Source organism: Paramormyrops kingsleyae, chromosome 18 (genome assembly GCF_048594095.1).
Source record: "Paramormyrops kingsleyae isolate MSU_618 chromosome 18, PKINGS_0.4, whole genome shotgun sequence".
NCBI classification, from domain to species: Eukaryota; Metazoa; Chordata; class Actinopteri; order Osteoglossiformes; family Mormyridae; genus Paramormyrops; species Paramormyrops kingsleyae.
This window is the reverse complement of record NC_132814.1, coordinates 6,788,406-6,812,229: the sequence shown is the minus strand read 5'-3', so window position 1 is coordinate 6,812,229 and position 23,824 is coordinate 6,788,406. Positions and strand designations below refer to the sequence as shown.

General features: G+C 41.3%; 2 protein-coding genes across 43 annotated transcripts in view; both read right to left on the bottom strand.

Annotated features, from left to right (window-relative positions):
* The window catches only part of LOC111836071 (protocadherin gamma-A11-like), a 187,780-nt gene that overhangs the window by 32,912 nt on the left and 131,044 nt on the right, over positions 1-23,824 (bottom strand). The window contains exon 2 of one of the 42 annotated variants that reach the window (XM_072701944.1): positions 18,989-20,701. The exons of 35 other annotated variants lie outside the window; for them this stretch is intronic. In XM_072701944.1, coding sequence (XP_072558045.1) covers positions 18,989-20,701 — 1,713 coding nt within the window. Of the gene's footprint in view, positions 1-1,023; positions 3,799-11,252; positions 14,120-18,988; positions 22,063-23,824 lie in introns of those variants that run through there. 6 more of the 42 variants (XM_072701963.1, XM_072701941.1, XM_072701971.1 and 3 more) reach the window with 6 other exon arrangements.
* LOC140579731 (protocadherin gamma-A11-like) lies at positions 4,900-8,311 on the bottom strand. Its single transcript, XM_072702408.1, has one exon. It carries the CDS (start codon positions 7,816-7,818, stop codon positions 5,311-5,313), a length of 2,508 nt encoding a protein of 835 aa, XP_072558509.1. The 5' UTR covers positions 7,819-8,311; the 3' UTR covers positions 4,900-5,310.

Below are 23,824 nucleotides of genomic sequence, written 5' to 3'. Positions count from 1 at the left end.
GAGCTGCCTGAAGCCCTCAGGAGGAAGGAGGACTTACTTTTTCACTGCACTGTATAACACAAGCCAACATCCTACTAGATATTAAGTCTTCTGTTGTCTCCATGCATATTCTGAATGATTAATCTACAGTGCATGAACTCGATTATTTATTCAAACCTCACATTCTGTGTTGGAAGTGGTGTAGATTTTCTATCTTCAAAAACTTTTCAGGTTTTATTTTTTTGCTTTACTTAAGCCCACCAAATTATTTCACCAAAGATTAATTGTATAAACCCATTCTTATAGGTACGACATAATGGGCCTTTTCTCCTTTCAACACAGTTATAAACCTGATGCCAGGTGTGTTTATATAAAAAACAAAATTTTGTATAACATATATAATTATTACAACATCAACAACAACTACTACAGAGTACTACAATAATAAAAAAAATAATAATAATAGTAATAATAACAATAAACATTATGGATGCATAGGGAAAGTATGTGGGCCAAATTAAGTGAAGGACCCTGAGCCCTAGCGCGTATGTATGGGTAGATGGGCTACATCACAACAAAGACAATATCTTCCTGGAGAAAATGTGACGATAATAACTCAGTTTAAATAAATACGGTCCTAATGCAAGAGCATATATTTGGATATGGACATTGGGACATCCCCCTACCAATACTGTGGGAGTTCGGTGCGTTTTCATTAGATGCGGATTCGGGCCGATTTAGTCCGTATCAATGTTGGAACCAAACCTACATTCTTGTTTTAAACATTTAATAATGTCATATTTAGACATTAATCGGAAAGGGAACGTGAATACTCACTGGAAAATGACAGCATATTAAATATCACATGATAAGTAATATTACATACTAGAAGCCAAATGATACACTACAAATTGAACGAAAAAAACAATTCAAATAGAGAACTTATACGTGACATACGTGAAATACGCACACAATACGTGAAATACGAAACAACAAAAGAAAGAAAAAAATAATATAATGAACGATTAAAATTTGCCTACTTACGATATCAGACACAGCCAGTAAAGTTTTTTCATCCTTTCCAAGCGCCATTGTCTCTGCATAACTGGGATCCATGATGAACGCATTTTGACTGCTTGGTCCGACTAATTTAAAGTCGCTTTTCCTGGAGTCTGTTGTCATACACACCTCGTAGTTGTACGCATGCGGCAAAGTTCCTGTACCTCCGGCGTCTGAGTAAAGTGTTGGATAATACGGTATAACTGGCAGATTGGACTGATAAAAGATGCGTGATTGTCTCCATCTATAGATTTTCAGGGATATAATCACTACTAACGATAAAATGAAGAGGAAGGACACTACAGCCAAAGCCAGAACTAAATAAAAAGTGAGGTTGTCATTGTAATCCTTGTCGTGAGTATTGTCACTGAATTCCGAGAGTACTTCAGGGAAGCTGTCCGCCACCATCACATTAACGTTGACTGTAGCTGAGCGAGACGGCTGTCCGTTGTCCTCTACAATAACAGTAAGCCTTTGTTTCATGGCGTCTTTATCACTGACCGGGCGAATAGTTCTGATCTCCCCGGTTTGTGAGCCCACTTCAAACAACGCCCTGTCTATCGCTTTCTGCAGTTTATATGAGAGCCAGGCATTCTGTCCAGAGTCCACATCGACGGCCACCACTTTAGTGACAAGATAGCCCACATCAGCTGAACGAGGCACCATCTCAGCCACCGAGGAGCCACCAGTCTGTACTGGGTAGAGGATCTGAGGCGCGTTGTCGTTCTGGTCCTGGATGATAATGCGAACTGTAGCATTTCCACTTAATGGAGGTGAGCCCGCATCCTGAGCTCTGACTTTAACTTGAAATTCTCTAAGTTTCTCATAATCGAAAGAATGCACGGCGTGGATTACCCCGCTTTCGGCATTTACTGACACGAGAGAAGAGGCGGGCACACCGTTGACCTCCGAGTCCTCCAGCAGGTAGGAGACGCGCGCGTTCTGGCAGCAGTCGGCATCATTCGCTTTTACAGTAAAAATGGAAACACCGGGTGTGTTGTTTTCTATCAAACGAACATCATAGGATGGTCGTTCAAATACTGGTGCATTATCGTTAACATCGGATACTCTAATATGTAAAGTCTTTTTACTTGAGAGAGGAGGTGAGCCTACATCTGTAGCTGTTATTGTAACGTTATACTCTGAGTCTGTTTCTCTGTTTAGCATTTTCATTGTTTGAACGGTGAAGTAATTCTTTATAGACCATTTAATTGCAAAAGGAGAATCTTCAGATATAATGCAATTCACCTGACCATTTTCTCCCGAGTCTATATCTTTAACGTTAATAACTGCAATAGTAGTTCCGGGTGAAGCGTCTTCAGAAACTGGATTAGTGAATGATGTTAACGTTATAATGGGAATGTTGTCATTCACGTCAGTGATGTCAATAATAACAGCACAAGAATCTGTAAACCCACCGTGATCTCTCGCTTCCACATTTATCTCATATCTCTTATCTTTTTCAAAATCTACACTTCCTCTTAAAACAATTTTGCCTGATTTTTCGTCGATTTCAAACACTCCACTGTCTGTGTCGGACATCTGTCTGAAGGAATATGTCACTTCACCATTAACGCCTGTATCCGAATCAGTTGCACTAACTGTTGTTACAAGCGTCTCCTTAGGTGAGTTTTCTAAGACATTGGCTCTGTAGAGCTTTTTCGTAAAAACCGGAGCGTTATCATTCGCGTCCAAAACCTTTACATTTATTTTCATCACGCCGGACATTGGTGGGTGACCTCCGTCTATAGCAGTTAATGTTAGAGACAAGTCCTCCTGTTTCTCTCTGTCTACGGGGGATTGTAGCATCATCTCAATATATTTACTACCATCAGGACGGGTCTCCTGTTTGAATACAAAGTTATCAGTCGGTTTCAGACTGTAGCTCTGTATGGCATTAATACCGACATCGGGATCATAAGCGCTGTCCAGCAAAAACCGCGCACCGGGCAGCGCCGCCTCACTGATCTCAATATTTATTTCATCTTTAGGAAATTTCGGGGCGTGATCGTTCATATCCATTATTTCTATTTCCACTTCAAATAACTGAATTGGATTTTCTAGAATAATTTCAATACTGAAACTGCACACTGCTGTTTTCTTACACAACACCTCCCTGTCTATTCTCTCATTGACCACCAGTATTCCTTTGTCTGTGTTCAGCTCCACGTACCGACTGCTGTCTCCGGCAACGATCCGAGCTCGGCCGCTTTTCAGCCTTTTAACGTCAATCCCCAAATCCGCAGCGACATTGCCGATGACGGAGGCTTTCACCATCTCCTCCTGAACAGAGTATCGCATTTGTCCATGAGCTACAAACCACAATAAAAGGAGAATAATCCAGAATAGTATTTGCTCTTTCGTAGTGCTGTGTTTTCTTCCGAAAGCCATTTTCTCCATTTACGTCTTGCGCAGTAAAACGTAGATTTTTTTTTTCAAATCCTATAACTTCATATGACACAGCAAATACAAGAACAGACTAATAACACAGCTAATATTAAAATGTATTCCCTAACATGTCTTTTTTCTTAAAAGAAATGCAAAATATCCGAGATGGTTCGAGCTGTTTCCTCCTCCCTGGATTTGCTGCATCCCGCGTCTATGTCTGCATGCGAGACACTGTAATATGGGAAGTGCTATTGAAATTTACCCAGCAGCTGCTCTCGTCCTTAACCAACAGCGGCCCTTACAGACCTGTGTGAGAAACGCTGCCGCGCGCTCTGCGAAACAACGTCTACACTAAGATCCTATGCTGTAACGAATACAGTGCAGCTATAGTCAACAATTGTTTGGGTTAATGATACATTATATACCAGTTCCTCCCTTCTCAGAAGATATTCGTGAAGTCAGCTGAATAACACATTACCATATTATTTAATGTATTTCGTTTTTAATTATACTCTTTAAGGCTGTATAATTACAGACTGTATGGGGTACGAGACAGGGGTTGGACAGGATGTCAGTCCTTCTCAAGGCACACATGATACATATTTCTGGACTGAACTCAACCAGAGAACTGGATTAAAATTGTAATATACAGTGCTGAGAATGAGTAAAAGTATTGTATATGTTTATTTTTTAATTTCAACATTTTTTGACTGATATTAATGACTATTTATACAATCAAAATGAACAAAAATTCTAATTTCTCATGGTGAGTACATCCCTATCAGCCTATTTATAACTACATTATATATATCCTATAACTTAGAATCCAATGCACCAAATCAGCCACAAATTATAAGGTCATTATTAGACACTATCTTCGTTTACATCTTACATAAACAACTAACCTTTTATTTGGTCCTAGTTGCTTAAGCAGATGGTACCGAAATGCCAAGATCAGAAGAGCTGCCTGAAGCCCTCAGGAGGAAGGAGGACTTACTTTTTCACTGCACTGTATAACACAAGCCAACATCCTACTAGATATTAAGTCTTCTGTTGTCTCCATGCATATTCTGAATGATTAATCTACAGTGCATGAACTCGATTATTTATTCAAACCTCACATTCTGTGTTGGAAGTGGTGTAGATTTTCTATCTTCAAAAACTTTTCAGGTTTTATTTTTTTGCTTTACTTAAGCCCACCAAATTATTTCACCAAAGATTAATTGTATAAACCCATTCTTATAGGTACGACATAATGGGCCTTTTCTCCTTTCAACACAGTTATAAACCTGATGCCAGGTGTGTTTATATAAAAAACAAAATTTTGTATAACATATATAATTATTACAACATCAACAACAACTACTACAAAGTACTACAATAATAATAATAATAATAATAATAATAGTAATAATAACAATAAACATTATGGATGCATAGGGAAAGTATGTGGGCCAAATTAAGTGAAGGACCCTGAGCCCTAGCGCGTATGTATGGGTAGATGGGCTACATCACAACAAAGACAATATCTTCCTGGAGAAAATGTGACGATAATAACTCAGTTTAAATAAATACGGTCCTAATGCAAGAGCATATATTTGGATATGGACATTGGGACATCCCCCTACCAATACTGTGGGAGTTCGGTGCGTTTTCATTAGATGCGGATTCGGGCCGATTTAGTCCGTATCAATGTTGGAACCAAACCTACATTCTTGTTTTAAACATTTAATAATGTCATATTTAGACATTAATCGGAAAGGGAACGTGAATACTCACTGGAAAATGACAGCATATTAAATATCACATGATAAGTAATATTACATACTAGTAGCCAAATGATACACTACAAATTGAACGAAAAAAACAATTCAAATAGAGAACTTATACGTGACATACGTGAAATACGCACACAATACGTGAAATACGAAACAACAAAAGAAAGAAAAAAATAATATAATGAACGATTAAAATTTGCCTACTTACGATATCAGACACAGCCAGTAAAGTTTTTTCATCCTTTCCAAGCGCCATTGTCTCTGCATAACTGGGATCCATGATGAACGCATTTTGACTGCTTGGTCCGACTAATTTAAAGTCGCTTTTCCTGGAGTCTGTTGTCATACACACCTCGTAGTTGTACGCATGCGGCAAAGTTCCTGTACCTCCGGCGTCTGAGTAAAGTGTTGGATAATACGGTATAACTGGCAGATTGGACTGATAAAAGATGCGTGATTGTCTCCATCTATAGATTTTCAGGGATATAATCACTACTAACGATAAAATGAAGAGGAAGGACACTACAGCCAAAGCCAGAACTAAATAAAAAGTGAGGTTGTCATTGTAATCCTTGTCGTGAGTATTGTCACTGAATTCCGAGAGTACTTCAGGGAAGCTGTCCGCCACCATCACATTAACGTTGACTGTAGCTGAGCGAGACGGCTGTCCGTTGTCCTCTACAATAACAGTAAGCCTTTGTTTCATGGCGTCTTTATCACTGACCGGGCGAATAGTTCTGATCTCCCCGGTTTGTGAGCCCACTTCAAACAACGCCCTGTCTATCGCTTTCTGCAGTTTATATGAGAGCCAGGCATTCTGTCCAGAGTCCACATCGACGGCCACCACTTTAGTGACAAGATAGCCCACATCAGCTGAACGAGGCACCATCTCAGCCACCAAGGAGCCACCAGTCTGTATTGGGTAGAGGATCTGAGGCGCGTTGTCGTTCTGGTCCTGGATGATAATACGGACTGTAGCATTTCCACTTAATGGAGGTGAGCCCGCATCCTGAGCTCTGACTTTAACTTGAAATTCTCTAAGTTTCTCATAATCGAAAGAATGCACGGCGTGGATTACCCCGCTTTCGGCATTTACTGACACGAGAGAAGAGGCGGGCACACCGTTGACCTCCGAGTCCTCCAGCAGGTAGGAGACGCGCGCGTTCTGGCAGCAGTCGGCATCATTCGCTTTTACAGTAAAAATGGAAACACCGGGTGTGTTGTTTTCTATCAAACGAACATCATAGGATGGTCGTTCAAAAACCGGTGCATTATCATTAACATCGGACACTCTAATATGTAATGTCTTGTTACTTGAGAGAGGAGGTGACCCTTCGTCTGTAGCTGTTATTGTAACGTTAAACTCTGAATCTGTTTCTCTATTTAGCATTTTAATTGTTTGAACGGTGAAGTAATTCTTTATTGACCATTTAATTGCAAAAGGAGAATCTCCAGATATAATGCAATTCACCTGACCATTTTCTCCCGAGTCTAAATCTTTAACGTTAATAACTGCAATTGTAGTTCCAGGTAAAGCGTCTTCAGAAACCGGATTAGTGAATGATGTTAACGTTATAATAGGAATGTTATCATTTACATCAGTGATATCAATAATAACAGCACAAGAATCTGTAAACCCACCGTGATCCCTAGCGTCAACATTTATCTCGTATCGCTTATCTTTTTCAAAATCTATACTTCCTCTTACATAAATGTTGCCCGATTTTTCGTCAATTTCAAACACTCCTCTTTCTGTTTCAGACATCTGTCTAAAGGCGTATGTCACTTCACCATTAACGCCTTTATCCAAATCACTTGCACTAACTGTTGTCACAAGTGTCCCCTTGATTGAGTTTTCTAAGACTGTGGCTCTGTAAAGCTTCTTCGTAAAAACCGGAGCGTTATCATTCACATCAAAAACCTTTACATTTATTTTAACCGCACCGGACCTCGGTGGGTGACCTCCGTCTATAGCAGTTAATGTTAGAGACAAATCCTCCTGTTTCTCTCTGTCTACGGGAGACTGTAGCATCATCTCAATATATCTAGTACCATCAGAACGGGTCTCCTGTTTTAATACGAAGTTATCAGTCGGTTTCAGACTGTAGCTCTGTATGGTATTAATACCGACATCGGGATCATAAGCGCTGTCCAGCATAAACCGCGCACCGTGCAGCGCCGATTCACTGATCTCAATGTTTATTTCATCGTTCGGAAATGTTGGAGCATGATCGTTTATATCCAGTATTTCTATTTCTACTTCAATTAACTGAATTGGATTTTCAAGAATAATTTCAATACTGAAGCTACACAGTGTCATTTTCTTACACATTGTCTCCCTGTCTATTCTCTCATTAACCACCAGTATTCCTTTGTCTGTGTTCAGCTCCACGTACCGACTGCTGTCTCCGGCAGCGATCCGAGCTCGGCCGCTTTTCAGCCTTTTAACGTCGATTCCCAAATCCGCAGCAACATTGCCGATGACGGAGCCTTTCACCATCTCCTCCGGAATAGAGTATCGCATTTGTCCATGAGCTACATAACAAAACCAAAGAAAAGCTATCCAGAGTCGCACTTTCCCATTAACACTGGTGGGGATTTTTCTGATACTCATTTCCTCCGTCTCAGTTTTCGTATTAAAATCCCAAGGACATTTTATAAAACGTGAAAAACCATCCCGTCAAATCAGGTCTCCGAAAATAATGCAGAAACCAAGGCGATGTTAAAATCCCTTTTCCGAATAGAGATTCGCGATATACGATCACTGAGCTCTTTCCTCCACCCTTTTCTGATGAAATGGCGCGGTACTGTACACAAACTGCGCCTGGATCTCAGAGAGCCGCAGTAATAAGGGAGTCAGATGGATCCCGCCGCAGCTCGTCACCTTATAGCCAACAGCGGCCCTTACAGTCCTGCGAGGGAAACGCTGGCAGCCTCTTGATAAGGCAATATTTTCTATCCAGTAGTCTACAATAAAGTATTGTCTAGGTACTAAAATTTATTTGCCATTCATCGAATATAAGGCATGCAGTTGCTTTGCTCAATTACCAGTTACTTGTTGCCTTATCCACAAAGAAACTATAAATGATTCTCTACTTCCTTCAAAGCTTGCGCACAGATTTGTTCCAAATCCTTCTGGGGTTCAACTTTGGTGATGAATGGATTTCAGTTTTGTGTTTTAATATTCATAGACTAGAATTGTACATTCTAAACTATTTGTGAAAGTATTCTTCTTTTTGGGATGGGCACTATTAGCACCCAGCTGAATAAATATCCGGAGGCAGCGCACATAATAACGGGTGACTTTAACCACATGGACTTAAAAGCAGCGTTTCCCAAATTTCACCAACACGTGAACTGGGCCACACGTGGGAAAAGTCTTCTGGACAAGGTCTACTCTTAATTAAACAGGGATACAGGGCTATACCAACACCTACTCTGGGCCAGTTGGTCCACATATCCCTGTTTATGTTACCAGCTTACACCTCCCTCAGGAAAACAGACCCCCCCACATCAAGAACTGTTATACCGCGGCCTGAAGGTGCATCCTCACAGCTGCAGGAATGTTTTGAAAAAACGGACTGCACAGCAACAACTGGAGGCAGGTGTGACTGGAGGTCCAAAACATCACAAACTACAAACCCAGACCTAAGGCTGTGGATGGTGATGCTGCGTTGACGGAGGAGCTGAACTGCTTCTCTGCCCAATTTGAACAAAAAACACCAGATCCAACTACATCAGATCCACCGGTAAACACCAGTCACACCTTCAGGGTGGGGGAGTGTGATGTGAGGCACATGCTATGGGCAGTAAACTGCAGTAAAGAGGCAAGACCTGACGGCATCACAGGCCTCAACCATCAACCCTGTTCCAAAACAGACCAAAATCAGCAGCCTCAACAACGTCCGGCCAGTGGCTCCCACTCCAATTGTTATGAAGTGTTTTGAGAAATTGGTCAGAAATCACATCCCCCACACACCCAAGCAATTCTATCGAGAAGTTCGCAGAAGACACGACAGTGGTCGGGCTCATCACAGGGCGAGACTCTGAATACAGCGACGAGGTGGAAAAACTGTCATCGTGGTGCAGAAATAACAACCTGGTCCTTAACACCACAAAAAGAAAAGAGATATTTGTGGACTTCAGAAGAAACAGATCTGATCCTCAGCCCATATACATCAATGGGGACTGTGTGGAGAGGGTCTCTGTCTTCAGGTTTTTGGGCCTGCACCTGAATGAGGACCTAACCTGGAAGACCAACACCTCTGCACTGATCAAGAAGGCACAGCAGAGACTCCACTTCCTGAGGGTCCAAAAAACAACCCCCTAACCAAGGAGCTGCTGATCTCGTTTTACAGACGCTCTGTGGAAAGTGTGCTGACATACTGCATCGCAGTGTGGTTTGCCAGCTGCACGGCTCAAGAAAAGGCAGCACTCCAGAGGGTCATCAACACAGCGCAGAAGATCATGGGCTGCACTCTCCTCTCCTTGGAGGAGCTGTACGGGTCCTGCTGCCACTGTAACACCTGCAGCATCCTGAAGGACACATCCCAGCCGGCACATCACCTGCTCCAGCTGTTACCCTCAGGAAGGCGGTACAGGTCAATAAAAGCCTAAACAAAGAGACTGAAAAACAGCACATATTCTAGGGCTGTTGGGATTATAAATGAACACCGACAGGGTGCGCTCTCTATCACAAACCTGTGAAATACCTTACCGAGATAAATCTGTGCGATATTTCTTAAACTTACAATGTGCAATAACCTGCTCTGTTATATATTTTGTACATATTTTTTATCTTATTGCTCTTAATATTCTGTTATTTTTTTGTACTGCAAGGGACTGCACACAATTTTCATTATACCTTGGTATAATGACAATAAAGTTCATGATTCTGATTTTCTGGGTATAGTGTAGGATCTAGGCAAGTTTTCTTTTTAGTAAGCTTTTTCAACAAGATCTGTCTCAGAGAAATTCTAATACACAAAGTTGAAAAAAGAAGAATTAAGTTGACTTAAAATGTTTTGCTGTAATTTAATGAAGCACAACCATAGTACTGTCAGAAACATCACAATGTAACCACATCAGGAGTCTCTGATTCATAATAATTAGCATATTATTATTATTATTATGTAATGACAGGAAAACATGACAGCACACATGCCCAGTCATACACTCATACATAATGGGTACGTTCAGTAAATCTTGTATAATTGTATAATTTGCAGTTTGTTATTTGAATTCTCCAATATCTTGTCATGTATCAACATCATGCATCTTAAAACCACTAATTCACTGCTTCCTTTCTTTACTGGGCCTGGAAATCACAGTGCCTCAGGAAAGAAGCACAAACTCTGTATGCATGAAGCAGGGGCAACATTCAGCACCAAAACCCAAAAAATATGTAGGAACAGTGATACCAACTGAGTCACCCGGCCTCTCTAATCTTACTGAAGGTTTTCTTTTGTGTCTCGTTACACAGGACATGTGGGATAACTTACACTATAACAGGAATCGGACAATTTCTACAACATTCCCATTCTGGGTTTTTTCTACATAGCGTGTATATTATCTTTTAAATTTTTTTATTTTCCATCTCTTTTGAGGCCACTTAATATACTGTAATACAAGAAGTTTGTGGACATCGCTGTTATTAGAAATATCGGCTAATTAAGCCACAACCAGGGCTGACACAGGTGTGTAATTAAACAAACAACCGAGACCAAACACTGGCAGCAGGATGTGAGGTTGTACAGAACAGATCAGTGACTTTATGCTTGATGCCAACATAAGACAAACAAATCCCATAAATCAGTTCACTAAATTTAGTAAATGGATGCAATAAACTTTGTGGAATCTACATGTAAGACATAATACCAAAATGACAGCTAATAAGATGAAAGTCAGGAACTGCTGAGTTTAAAAATTATAACTATAAATGTGATGCGACACAAGAAACATTATTAATGATATTAGGCCTATTTAACGGAATTAAGTAAAAGGCTGCAAAATACGTATTGACGATTCAAAATTAAATTTCCAACTTACCAAATCTCTCTCATCAAACATGCTTTTTTCATTCCCCGTAAAGTCCATTGATTCGACAGACTTGGGATCCACCATTAAAACGCTCTGACTGCTCGGTCGGACAAACTTACAGTCACTCTTCCTGGAGTCAGTCGTCATATACACCTCGTAGTTGTGCATATGCTGTAAAGTCCCTGTACCTCCGGCGTCTGAGTAAAGTGTTGGATAATACGGTATAACTGGCAGATTGGACTGATAAAAGATGCGTGATTGTCTCCATCTATAGATTTTTACAGATATAATCACTACTAAAGATAAAATGAAGAGGAAGGACACTACAGCCAGAGCCAAAACTAAATAAAAAGTCAGGTTGTCATTGTAATCCTTGTCGTGAGTATTGTCACTGAATTCCGAGAGTACTTCAGGGAAGCTGTCCGCCACCATCACATTAACGTTGACTGTAGCTGAGCGAGACGGCTGTCCGTTGTCCTCCACAATAACAGTAAGTATTTGTTTCATGGCGTCTTTATCACTGACCGGGCGTATAGTTCTGATTTCCCCGGTTTGTGAGCCCACTTCAAACAGCGCCCTGTCTGACGCTTTCTGCAGTTTATATGAGAGCCAGGCATTCTGTCCAGAGTCCACATCGACGGCCACCACTTTAGTGACAAGATAGCCCACATCAGCCGAACGAGGCACCATCTCTGCCACCGAGGATACACCAGTCTGTACTGGGTAGAGGATCTGAGGCGCGTTGTCGTTCTGGTCCTGGATGAAAATGCGAACTGTAGCATTTCCACTTAATGGAGGTGAACCCGCATCTTGAGCTCTGACTTTAACTTGAAATTCTCTAAGTTTCTCATAATCGAAAGAATGCACGGCGTGGATTACCCCGCTTTCGGCATTTACTGACACGAGAGAAGAGGCGGGCACACCGTTGATCTCCGAGTCCTCCAGCAGGTAGGAGACGCGCGCGTTCTGGCAGCAGTCGGCATCATTCGCTTTTACAGTGAAAATGGAAACACCGGGTGTGTTGTTTTCCATCAAACGAACATCATAGGATCGTTTTTCAAAAACGGGTTCATTGTCATTCACATCGGATACTCTAATATGTAAAGTCTTGTTACTTGATAGAGGAGGTGAGCCTTCGTCTGTTGCTGTTATTGTAACGTTATACTCTGAGTCTGTTTCTCTGTTTAGGATTTTCATTGTTTGAACGGTAAAGTAATTTCTTGTAGACCATTTAATAACAAAAGGCGAATCTTCAGATATAATACAATTCACCTGACCATTTTCTCCCGAGTCTATATCTTTAACGTTAATGACTGCAATTGTAGTTCCAGATAAAGCGTCTTCAGAAACCGGATTAGTGAATGATGTTAACGTTATAATGGGAATATTATCATTCACGTCAGTGATATCAATAATAACAGTACAAGAATCTGTAAACCCACCGTGATCCCTAGCTTCCACATTTAGCTCGTATCGCTTGTTTTGTTCAAAATCTATACTTCCTCTTACAAAAATGTCGCCAGATTTTTCGTCAATTTCTAACACTCCTCTGTCTGTTTCAGACACACGTCTAAAGGAGTATGTCACTTCACCATTAACGCCTTTATCCGAATCACTTGCACTAACAGTCGTCACTAGTGTCCGCTTGGGTGAGTTTTCTAGGACAGTGGCTCTGTAGAGCTTTTTCGTAAAAACTGGAGCGTTATCATTCGCATCCAAAACCTTTACATTTATTTTCATCGCGCCGGACATTGGTGGGTGACCTCCGTCTACAGCAGTTACGGTTAGAGATAAGTCCTCCTGTTTCTCTCTGTCTACGGGGGATTGAAGAATCATCTCAATGTATATAGTACCATCAGGACGAGATTCCTGTTTCAGTACGAAGTTATCAGTCGGTTTCAGACTGTAGCTCTGTATGGTATTAATACCGACATCGGGATCATAAGCGCTGTCCAGCAAAAACCGCGCACCGGGCAAGGCGATCTCACTGATCTCAATATTTATTTCTTCATTTGGGAATTTTGGCGCATGATCATTCACATCCATTATTTCTATTGTTATTTCAATTAATTGAATTGGATTTTCAAGAATAATTTCAACATTGAAGCTGCACAAATTTGTTTTCTTACACAGCGTCTCCCTGTCTATTCTCTCATTGACCACCAGTATTCCTTTGTCTGTGTTCAGCTCCACGTACCGACTGCTGTCTCCGGCAACCATCCGAGCTCGGCCGCTTTTCAGCCTTTTAACGTCAATCCCCAAATCCGCAGCGACATTGCCGATGACGGAGCCTTTCACCATCTCCTCCGGAATAGAGTATCGCATTTGTCCATGGGTTACATAAGAAAACCAAAGGAAAATTATCCAGAGTACTTGCCCGTTTTCAGTGCTGGTTATTTTCCTGATAGCCATTTCTCCGTCTCAGTTTTCGTATTAAAATCCCAAGGACGTTTTATAAAATATGAAAAACCATTCTGCCAAATCAGCGCTCTGATTACAAAGCAATAACGATGCAAATGTTAAATCCCTTTTCCGAATAGAGACCCGCGATATACGATCACTGAGCTCTTTCCTCCACTCTTTTCTGATGAAATGGCCCGGTACTGTACACAAACTGCGCCTGGATCTCAGAGAGCCGCAGTAATAAGGGAGTCAGATGGATCCCGCCGCAGCTCGTCACCTTATAGCCAACAGCGGCCCTTACAGTCCTGCGAGGGAAACGCTGCCACGTTCTCTGTTCGCTACACTTTCTATCCTGTAGTCTCTGGCTGCGACAAAATACAATCCAGGTAGTAAAATGAATTTGCTTTTCATGAAATACAAGCCAGTTACTTTCATCAGTTACCAGTTACTTCTTGCTTTATTCACAAAGGAATTAGAAATGATTCTCTACATCATTCAAAGCTCGCGCTCAGATTTGTTGCCGGTCCTTCACGGGTTCAGCTTTGGGGATGGATGGATGGCTGTTTTTTAAGGTAATTTTTATTTTTTTGCAATCCTTTTCAGTATGATCAGCCTCATAAAAATGTTAACATGGCAAGTTCAAATCTATGTACAATATTGATGTTGACTTTTTATGTTTCATTGTAACTTAATAAAGCACAACCATAGTACTGTCAGAAACATCACATTGTAACCACATCATTACTCTGTGATTCATGATAATTAGCATATATTATTATTATTATTATTATTATTATTATTATTATTATCATCATCATGTAATGACAGGAAGACATTAAAAGCATACATGCCCAGTCATATATTCATATATAATGCGTATGTTCAGCAAACGTTGTATAATTGTATAATTTGCAGTACATTGCTTGTATTCTCTATTATGTTTTTTGTATCAATATCAAGCATCTAACAATCACTAATTCACTGCTTCCTTTCTGTACTGGGCCTGGAAATCACAGTGCCTCAGGAAAGAAGCACAAACTCTGTATGCATGAAGCAGGGGCAACATTCAGCAAAACAACCCAAAAAATATGTAGGAACAGTGATACCAACTGAGTCACCCAGCCTCCATAATGTTACTGAAGGTTTTGTTTTGTGTCTCGTTACACAGGACATGTGGGGTAACTTACACTATAACAGAAACTGGATCATTTCTACAACATTACATTTCTTTCTTGTCAGTAGCTTATTTTTTTAAATGTCTATATTTTCTTTTAAATGTTTTTACTTTCCATGTCATTTGAGCCCTCCTAATATACTGTATTGGCAGACGTTTGTGGACATTACTAGTTATTAAATAAATTGGCTAATTAAGCCACAACCATGGCAGACAGCAGTATATAATTAAGCAAACAGCCCCACCCTCTCTATCAACAAACACTGGCACCAAAATTTGTGGTCATACAGAAGAGATAAGTGACAAATCAGTGCACTGAATTAATGCCCCAGACTGAACCAGGTAAACTACAAGTGTCGTGACTGCAAAGTAGAAACATCCTGGAGTTCAGTTCTTAAGTGGTAGGGCACACAAGCACACAGAAAGGGACCTGATCACCCAGCAGCAATCCCAAACCTGATTGGTAACAAGACCCCCCAGCAATGAAGAGCCTTGCAAGCGCAATACAGAGGCTCTGTATTAATACCCATGGGTTTGGAGTGAGACATTGGAAAAACTGGAGTCCACATGTCTTCTGTAGGCTTCTGTAGGCTATTTAGACACAAAACTCATTTGACAAATCAACTTGAGGAGGTCTTCTATTCCCTTTTTTGAATATGGACGTTATATTAGCATGCTTCCAATCTGAGGGTACCACAACAGCAGATAATGATTTCTGGAACAGTAAAGTTAAAGGTTGGCTAATAATATCCCTCATCTGTTTTATAACTATAGGTAAGATGCCATCAGGGCCCTGCGATTTATTTATTTTGAGCTTAGTTGGCTTTGTACCACATCAGCCTCAGCTATACATATATTGGTCATAGACGACACTGTATTTGCACTAAATGGTGGTAAGTTACTAGTGTCCTCTACTGTGAACAGTAATCACTAAATTATTTTACTATATCAATTTCATTTTCAATTACAAGACCCTTACTATCCTGCAGATTAGTGATTTAAGCTTTTAGAGCTCTTTCCGAGTTAAAATATTGGAAGAAACTTTTATTGTCATCCTTTGCCTCCAATGCAATCTTCCTTTCTGCATTCCTCTTAGCGAGTCTAATGTTATTTTTTAACTCAACCTGTAGACTTAGATACTCCTGCTTTATTTTGGAATCATTAGTTATTTTCCATTTGGGAACAGAGCCCTTTTCCTCCTGACTTTATTCATAATTGCCTTAGTAAAGCTCCTTAACTGCAGTTTCCTAGATTTAGTTTTGCTGGAAACAGGCATGAAGTCCTCTTGCACTTGCAACAATGTGCTTTTAAAAAATTCCCATGCCTCTTCAACTGTTTTGCCATTAAACTCCATCCAGTTTACAGTTTCTAGTTTCAGTCTCATTCCATTAAAGTTAGTCTTCCTTTTGGACTTTGCTCTTCAGACACTAAAATTAACCTCAAATTTAATCATGTTATGATCACTACCGTCCAATGGTTCTAAAACCTCTCACTTTCCAATCCTATCTTGGTTATTAGAGAAAACAAGATCAAGAAGGGCTTCTCCCCTGGTAGGGGTATTAACAAACTGAGTAAAACCATCTCAAGTTCATTTACAGAAGAGCCAGAGACTGTGTCCCACTGTATCCCAGGTACATTAAAATCACCCACAACCACCACATCATTTTTATTACTCATAATCCTGATATCGTCATATAACACTCTGCTTTCCTCGGCAGCTACATTAGGTACTCTATAACAAACCCCGACAATTAGGCCATTTGAGTTTTTAGCATCTAGTTTAATCCATACAGCTTCTGCATTTTATTTTTATCAGTGAGCTCCCTTGCCTGCAAGTTTTCTTTTACGTATACTGCAACACCACCTCCCTACTTGCCCATCCAGTCTCTACGGAACAACGTATAACCATCCATATTATATTCATCACCATCATTGTCACTCATCCATGTTTCAGTTATTCCTATAATGTCGCAAGTGTCTGATGGAATTAAAGCCTCTAAATCATGAACATTGTTTCTAATACTCCTAGCATTTAAGTACAGGCCGCAAAGGGTAGGCCTTTTACAGTGCCCACTTTTAATATTTATTGGGGCTTTCCGTCTCCCCCCACCTATATTCTTAACTAACCTCCCTGCCCCCCCCCCCCCCCCAGTCCCTAGTTTAAACATTCCTCAAGTACTCTACACATACGCCTCCCCAATACACTGGTTCCCCTATGGTTCAGATGCAACATATCCGGCTTGAACAGGTCCCATCTGTTCCAGAAGGTCTTCCAGTGCCCCATAAACCTAAACCCTCTTTCCTACACCACCATTTTAGCCTCCTTATCTCGGCTAACTTAGCCTGACTTGCACGTGGCACGGGAAGTATTCCAGAGAATACCACCGTGGATGTTCTGCTTCTAAGCTTATCCGCGACTTTTATAAATTTATCCTGCAGAACAGCCTTCCTGCCCTTTCCTATGTCATTGGTGCCAACATGCACCACGACCACTGGATCCACCCCGGCTGGGGCCAAAAGCCTGTGCACACAGAAGGTCCCCTACCTGGGCACCAGGCAGGCAAGACACTGTACAGGACCCTCTATCACGTGTGCACACATAACTGTCTACACCTCTAATAACTGAATCCCCTACTACCACAACCTCCCTCTTCCTGAGGGGAGGGGGCTCCTCAGTGCCCAAGGACCCTCCTGCCTCCCCAGTCTCCTCTGGCTCTAAAGCTGGAAGCACCCGATAGCAGTGAGACACCGTCACTTCAGGTGATGCCACCTCTGTAAACTGTGTATGCCCTTTTCTACCTTTACAACCTACTGAGCTGGGCCCATAATTACCTAACTCACTATTACCCTGTCCTTTACTACCAGCCCAGTTTATTTATATGTTTTTTATGTATTTAACTTTTACGTGAATTAATTAACGTATAGGCCTAGTTGATATAATAAAGTACAATAAAACACTATGGTATGACGCGTTTAAAACGGAACTTTTTAAAGTATCAGGGTCAGAGATAACAACCTTAAACTTTTAAAATAACCAACTTAACAATTACTTACCCGAGAATAACTTCCTACTGAACCACGTTTAACTTTAAATTAAGTATAAAACAAAAAAAAAAAGCGAAATTGCTCTTGGGAGACCGATAAACCACAAAAAAACCCTCTCAAGGCAGGCTACTGACGGAGCAGGAGAAAAGTGGAAAATGTCCTCCCGGTGCCGACTGGCGACCGAGCAAAATTCAGGCGCAACTGTCCTTGTGCGCCGCGCCCTGAAACCCATTATTTCCTATTGCTTGCGCGGCGCAAGGACGGTTTCGAGCTGCGCCGTGCAAAGCGCAAGCGCAGCGCCAGAGCGGTACCGCGTGCCTCTCGGGGAGCTTGTGCCAGCACCGCGGTCAAAGTTGAATTTCGTTGAACTTTGACCACTGCGCGCTTTGATGCATTGTCGCGCGATCAACAGAAACAAGACACCGAACCGGGCACAGACACTTTGGCATGACTGACCGCCGGCGCAACAACAAAATGACAGGAGAGTGTTTTGAAAACCACGCCCAATTTTCCCGCAGTAGCCCCGCAGCGACCGCGGCGCATTAAGCGGACACCGCTGTTGTTTTGACTGGATGCGCAAACCTCGCGGCGTGCACAGCGCATGCCACGTTTGGTCTGTGAAGCCCATAACATTACCGATATTAGATATTACCGCGCGGGTGTTTGACGCGGAGGTACGCGGACAGAAACACCGCTTACGCGACACCCGCAGCTGTGGGTAACACTCGCGCTGTTTATTAATTAACAAAGACAGACAAGCACTCACGCCGACCGAAATATATGTAGGCCTATATATATGTGACCACAACCACACACGTAACCGTACTGGCACAAAAACACTCAAATATACTTCCAAATAATTCCAATCAACCGCTTCCACAGGCGCACAGGATAACACAACACAAATGCACCGCGTCTACACCACTCTATCAGAATGCAGCAATTCCAACAGCCTCAAAACCGATGGAATAGTCAGGAACTGGCTTAGTTTAATAAGTTATAACAATAAATGTGATGAGACACAAGACACATTATTAATGATGATATTAGGCCTATTAAACGGTATTAAGTAAAAGGCTGCAAAACACGTAGTGACGATACAAAAGTAAAACTTCCAACTTACCAAATCTGTCGCATCAAACATGCCTTTTTCATTCCCCGTAAAGTCCATTGTTTCGGCAGACTTGGGATCCACTATTAAAATGTTCTGACTGCTCGGTCGGACAAACTTACAGTCACTCTTCCTGGAGTCGGTCGTCATATACACCTCGTAGTTGTGCATATGCTGTAAAGTCCCTGTACCTCCGGCGTCTGAATAAAGTGTTGGATAATATGGTATAACTGGCAGATTGGACTGATAAAAGATGCGTGATTGTCTCCATCTATATATTTTCACGGATATAATCACTACTAAAGATAAAATGAAAAGGAAGGACACTACAGCCAAAGCCAGAACTAGATAAAAAGTCAGGTTGTCATTATAATCCTTCTCGTGAGTATTGTCACTGAATTCCAAGAGTACGTCAGGGAATCTGTCCGCCACCATCACATTAACGTTGACTGTAGCTGAGCGAGACGGCTGTCCGTTGTCCTCCACAATAACAGTAAGCCTTTGTTTCATGGCGTCTTTATCACTGATCGGACGTATAGTTCTGATTTCCCCGTTTTGTGAACCCACTTCAAACAGCGCCCTGTCTGTCGCTTTCTGCAGTTTATACGAGAGCCAGGCATTCTGTCCAGAGTCCACATCGACGGCCACCACTTTAGTGACAAGATAGCCCACATCAGCTGAACGAGGCATCATCTCTGCCACCGAGGAGCCACCAGTCTGTACTGGGTAGAGGATCTGAGGCGCGTTGTCGTTCTGGTCCTGGATGATAATGCGAACTGTAGCATTTCCGCTTAATGGAGGTGAGCCCGCATCCTGAGCTCTGACTTTTATTTGAAATTCTCTAAGTTTCTCATAATCTAAAGAATGCACGGCGTGGATTACCCCACTTTCGGCATTTACTGACACGAGGGAAGAGGCGGGCACACCGTTGACCTCCGAGTCCTCCAGCAGGTAGGAGACGCGCGCGTTCTGGCAGCAGTCGGCATCATTGGCTTTTACAGTGAAAATGGAAACACCGGGTGTGTTGTTTTCTATCAAACGAACATCATAGGATCGTTTTTCAAAAACTGGTTCATTATCATTCACATCGGACACTCTAATATGTAAAGTCTTGTTACTTGAGAGAGGAGGTGAGCCTTCGTCTGTAGCTGTTATTGTAACGTTATACTCTGAGTTTGTTTCTCGATTTAACAATTTCATTGTTTGAACGGTGAAGAAATTCCTTATAGACCATTTAATGGCAAAAGGCGAATCTTCAGATATAAAACAATTCACCTGACCGTTTTCTCCCGAGTCTAAGTCTTTAACGTTAATAACTGCAATAGTACTTCCGGTTAAAGCGTCTTCAGAAACCGGATTAGTGAGTGATGTTAACGTTATAATGGGAATGTTATCATTCACGTCAGTGATATCAATAATAACAGTACAAGAATCTGTAAACCCACCGTGATCCCTAGCTTCCACATTTAGCTCATATCGTTTATCTTGTTCAAAATCTATACTTCCTTTTACAAAAATGTCGCCAGATTTTTCGTCAATTTCAAACACTCCGCTTTCTGTTTCAGACACACGTCTAAAGGAATATGTCATTTCACAATTAACGCCTTTATCCGAATCACTTGCACTAACTGTCGTCACAAGTGTCCCCTTGGGTGAGTTTTCTAGGACAGTGGCTCTGTAGTGCTTCTTGGTAAAAACTGGAGCGTTATCATTCACATCCAAAACCTTTACATTTATTTTCATCACGCCGGACATTGGTGGGTGACCTCCGTCTACAGCAGTTACAGTTAGAAATAAGTTATCCTGTTTCTCTCTGTCTACGGGGGATTGAAGCATCATCTCGATGTGAATAGTACCATCAGGACGGATCTCCTGTTTTAATACAAAGTTATCAGTCGGTTTCAGGCTGTAGCTCTGTATGGTATTAATACCGACATCGGGATCATAAGCGCTGTCCAGCATAAACCGCGCACCGGGCAGCGCCGATTCACTCATCTCAATGTTTATTTCTTCATTTGGGAATTTTGGAGAATGATCATTCACATCCATTATTTCAACTATAATTTCAAAGATTTGAATTGGATTTTCTAGAATAATTTCAATACTGAAACTGCACACTGCTGTTTTCTTACACAACACCTCCCTGTCTATTCTCTCATTGACCACCAGTATTCCTTTGTCTGTGTTCAGCTCCACGTACCGACTGCTGTCTCCGGCAACGATCCGAGCTCGGCCGCTTTTTAGCCTTTTAACGTCAATCCCCAGATCCGCAGCGACATCGCCGATGACGGAGCCTTTCACCATCTCCTCCGGAATAGAGTATCGCATTTGTCCATGGGTTACATAAGAAAACCAAAGGAAAATTATCCAGAATCGTACTTGCCCGTTTTCAGTGCTGGTTATTTTCCTGATACCCATTTCTCCGTCTCAGTTTTCGTATTAAAATTCCAAGAACGTTTTATAAAATACGAAAAACCATTCCGCCAAATCAGCCTTCCGATAACAAAGCAGTAACCATGCAGATGTTAAATCCCTTTATCGAATAGAGATCCGCTATATACGATCACTGAGCTCTTTCCTCCACCCTTTTCTGATGAAATGGCCCGGTACTGTACACAAACTGCGCCTGGATCTCAGAGAGCCGCAGTAATAAGGGAGTCAGATGGATCCCGCCGCAGCTCGTCACCTTATAGCCAACAGCGGCCCTTACAGTCCTGCGAGGGAAACGCCGCCACGTTCTCTGTTCGCAACATTTTCTATCCTGTAGTCTCTGGCTGCGACAAAATACAATCCAGGTAGTAAAATGAATTTGCTTTTCATCAAATACAAGCCAGTTACTTTCATCAGTTACCAGTTACTTCTTGCTTTATTCACAAAGGAATTAGAAATGATTCTCTACATCATTCAAAGTTTGTGCTCAGATTTGTTGCTGGTCTTTCCTGGGTTCAGCTTTGGGGATGGATGGATGGACGTTTTTTAAGGTAATTTTTTATTTTTTTGCAAGCTTTTTTTAGTATGATCAGCCTCAATAAATATTAATATAGCAAGTTCAAATCTAGGTACAACAATGATGTTGACTTTTTATGTTTTGTTGTAACTTAAAGCACAACCATAGTGCTGTGAGAAACATCACATTTTAACCACATCAGTACTCTGTGATTCATAACAAATAGCATATATTATTATTATTATTATTATTATTATTATTATCATCATCATCATGTAATGACAAGAAGACATGAAAGCACACATGCCCAGTCATACATTCATACACAATGGGTACGTTCAGTAAACCTTCAGTGGTATGTATAATTTGCAGTATGTTGCTTGAATTCTCTAATATTCCCTTGTTATGTATCAATGTCATGCATCTTACAACCACTAATTCACTGCTTCCTTTCTGTACTGGGCCTGGAAATCACAGTGACTCAGGAAAGAAGCACAAACTCTGTATGCATGAAGCAGGGGCAACAGTCAGCAGCACAACCCAAAACGTATGTAGGAACAGTGATACCAACTGAGTCACCCGGCCTCCCTAATCTTACTGAAGGTTTTGTTTTGTTTCTCGTTACTCAGGACATGTGGGGTAACTTACACTATAACAGAAACTGGATAATTTCTACAACATCACATTTCTTTCTTGTCATTAGCTTATTTTGTCTGAACTCAAAAGGTTATACACTTTATTTTCTTTTGAATATTTTTACTTTCCATGTCAGTTGAAGCCTCTTAATATACTGTAATACCAGAAGTATGTGGACATCTCTATCCATCCATCCATTTTCTGTAACTGCATGTCCTATGAAGGGTCACAGTGGGTCTGGAGCCTATGGGTGTAAGGCAGGAAACAACCCAAGATGGGGGGGCCGACCCATCGCAGGACACATTCACACACCATTCACTCACAGACCACTCAATCACAGACCACTCAATCACACACCACTTACTCACACACTACTCACTCACACATCATTCACTCACAAACCAGCACTCACAACACCATTCACTCACTCACACTTCATTCACTCAGACAGACACACACACTATTCACTCAGACAGGCACACCTATAGGCATTTTGACACTGTGCACATCTCTTGTTATTAGGTAAACTGGTAAATTAAGCCACAACCATGGCTGACACTGGTGTATAATTAAGCAAAGAGCCGCATCCTCCCCATCAACAAACACTGGCAAAAGAATGTGTGGTTGTACAGAAGAGATAAGTGACTGTTAACATGGTACCACCATAAGATGCCTTCGTTCCAACTAATCAGTGCACCGAATTAATGCCCCACAGACTGAGCCAGGTAAACTACAAGTGTCGTGATTGCAAAGTAGAAACATCCTGGAGTTCAGTTCTTAAATGGTAGGGCACACAAGCGCACAGAAAGGGACCTGATCACCCAGCAGCAATCCCAAACCTGATTGGTAACAAGACCCCCCAGCAATGAAGAGCCTTGCAAGCGGAGTACAGAGGCTCTGTATTAATACCCATGGGTTTAGAGAGAAACATTGGAAAAACTGGAGTCCACATATCTTCTGAAAGCTTCTGTACGTTGTTTAGATGCAAAACTCATCTGACAAATCAACTTGAGGAGGTCACTTATTATCTATAATTTTTAAATAATGTTTGGCTTTTCAACATAGTTTGATTTATAAAATCCAATTATATGTGCAAGATGAAATTCAAATAATCTAGAATGCAACATAAATTTATTTACGAATGCTGTAAAGGAAAGGACGAGTGTGCTAATGTTTGTGGAAACAATGTGTAAGACATTAAACCAGAATGACAGCTAACCAGAGGAGAGTGAGGAACTGGGACACAACTAAAACAAAAATTACAA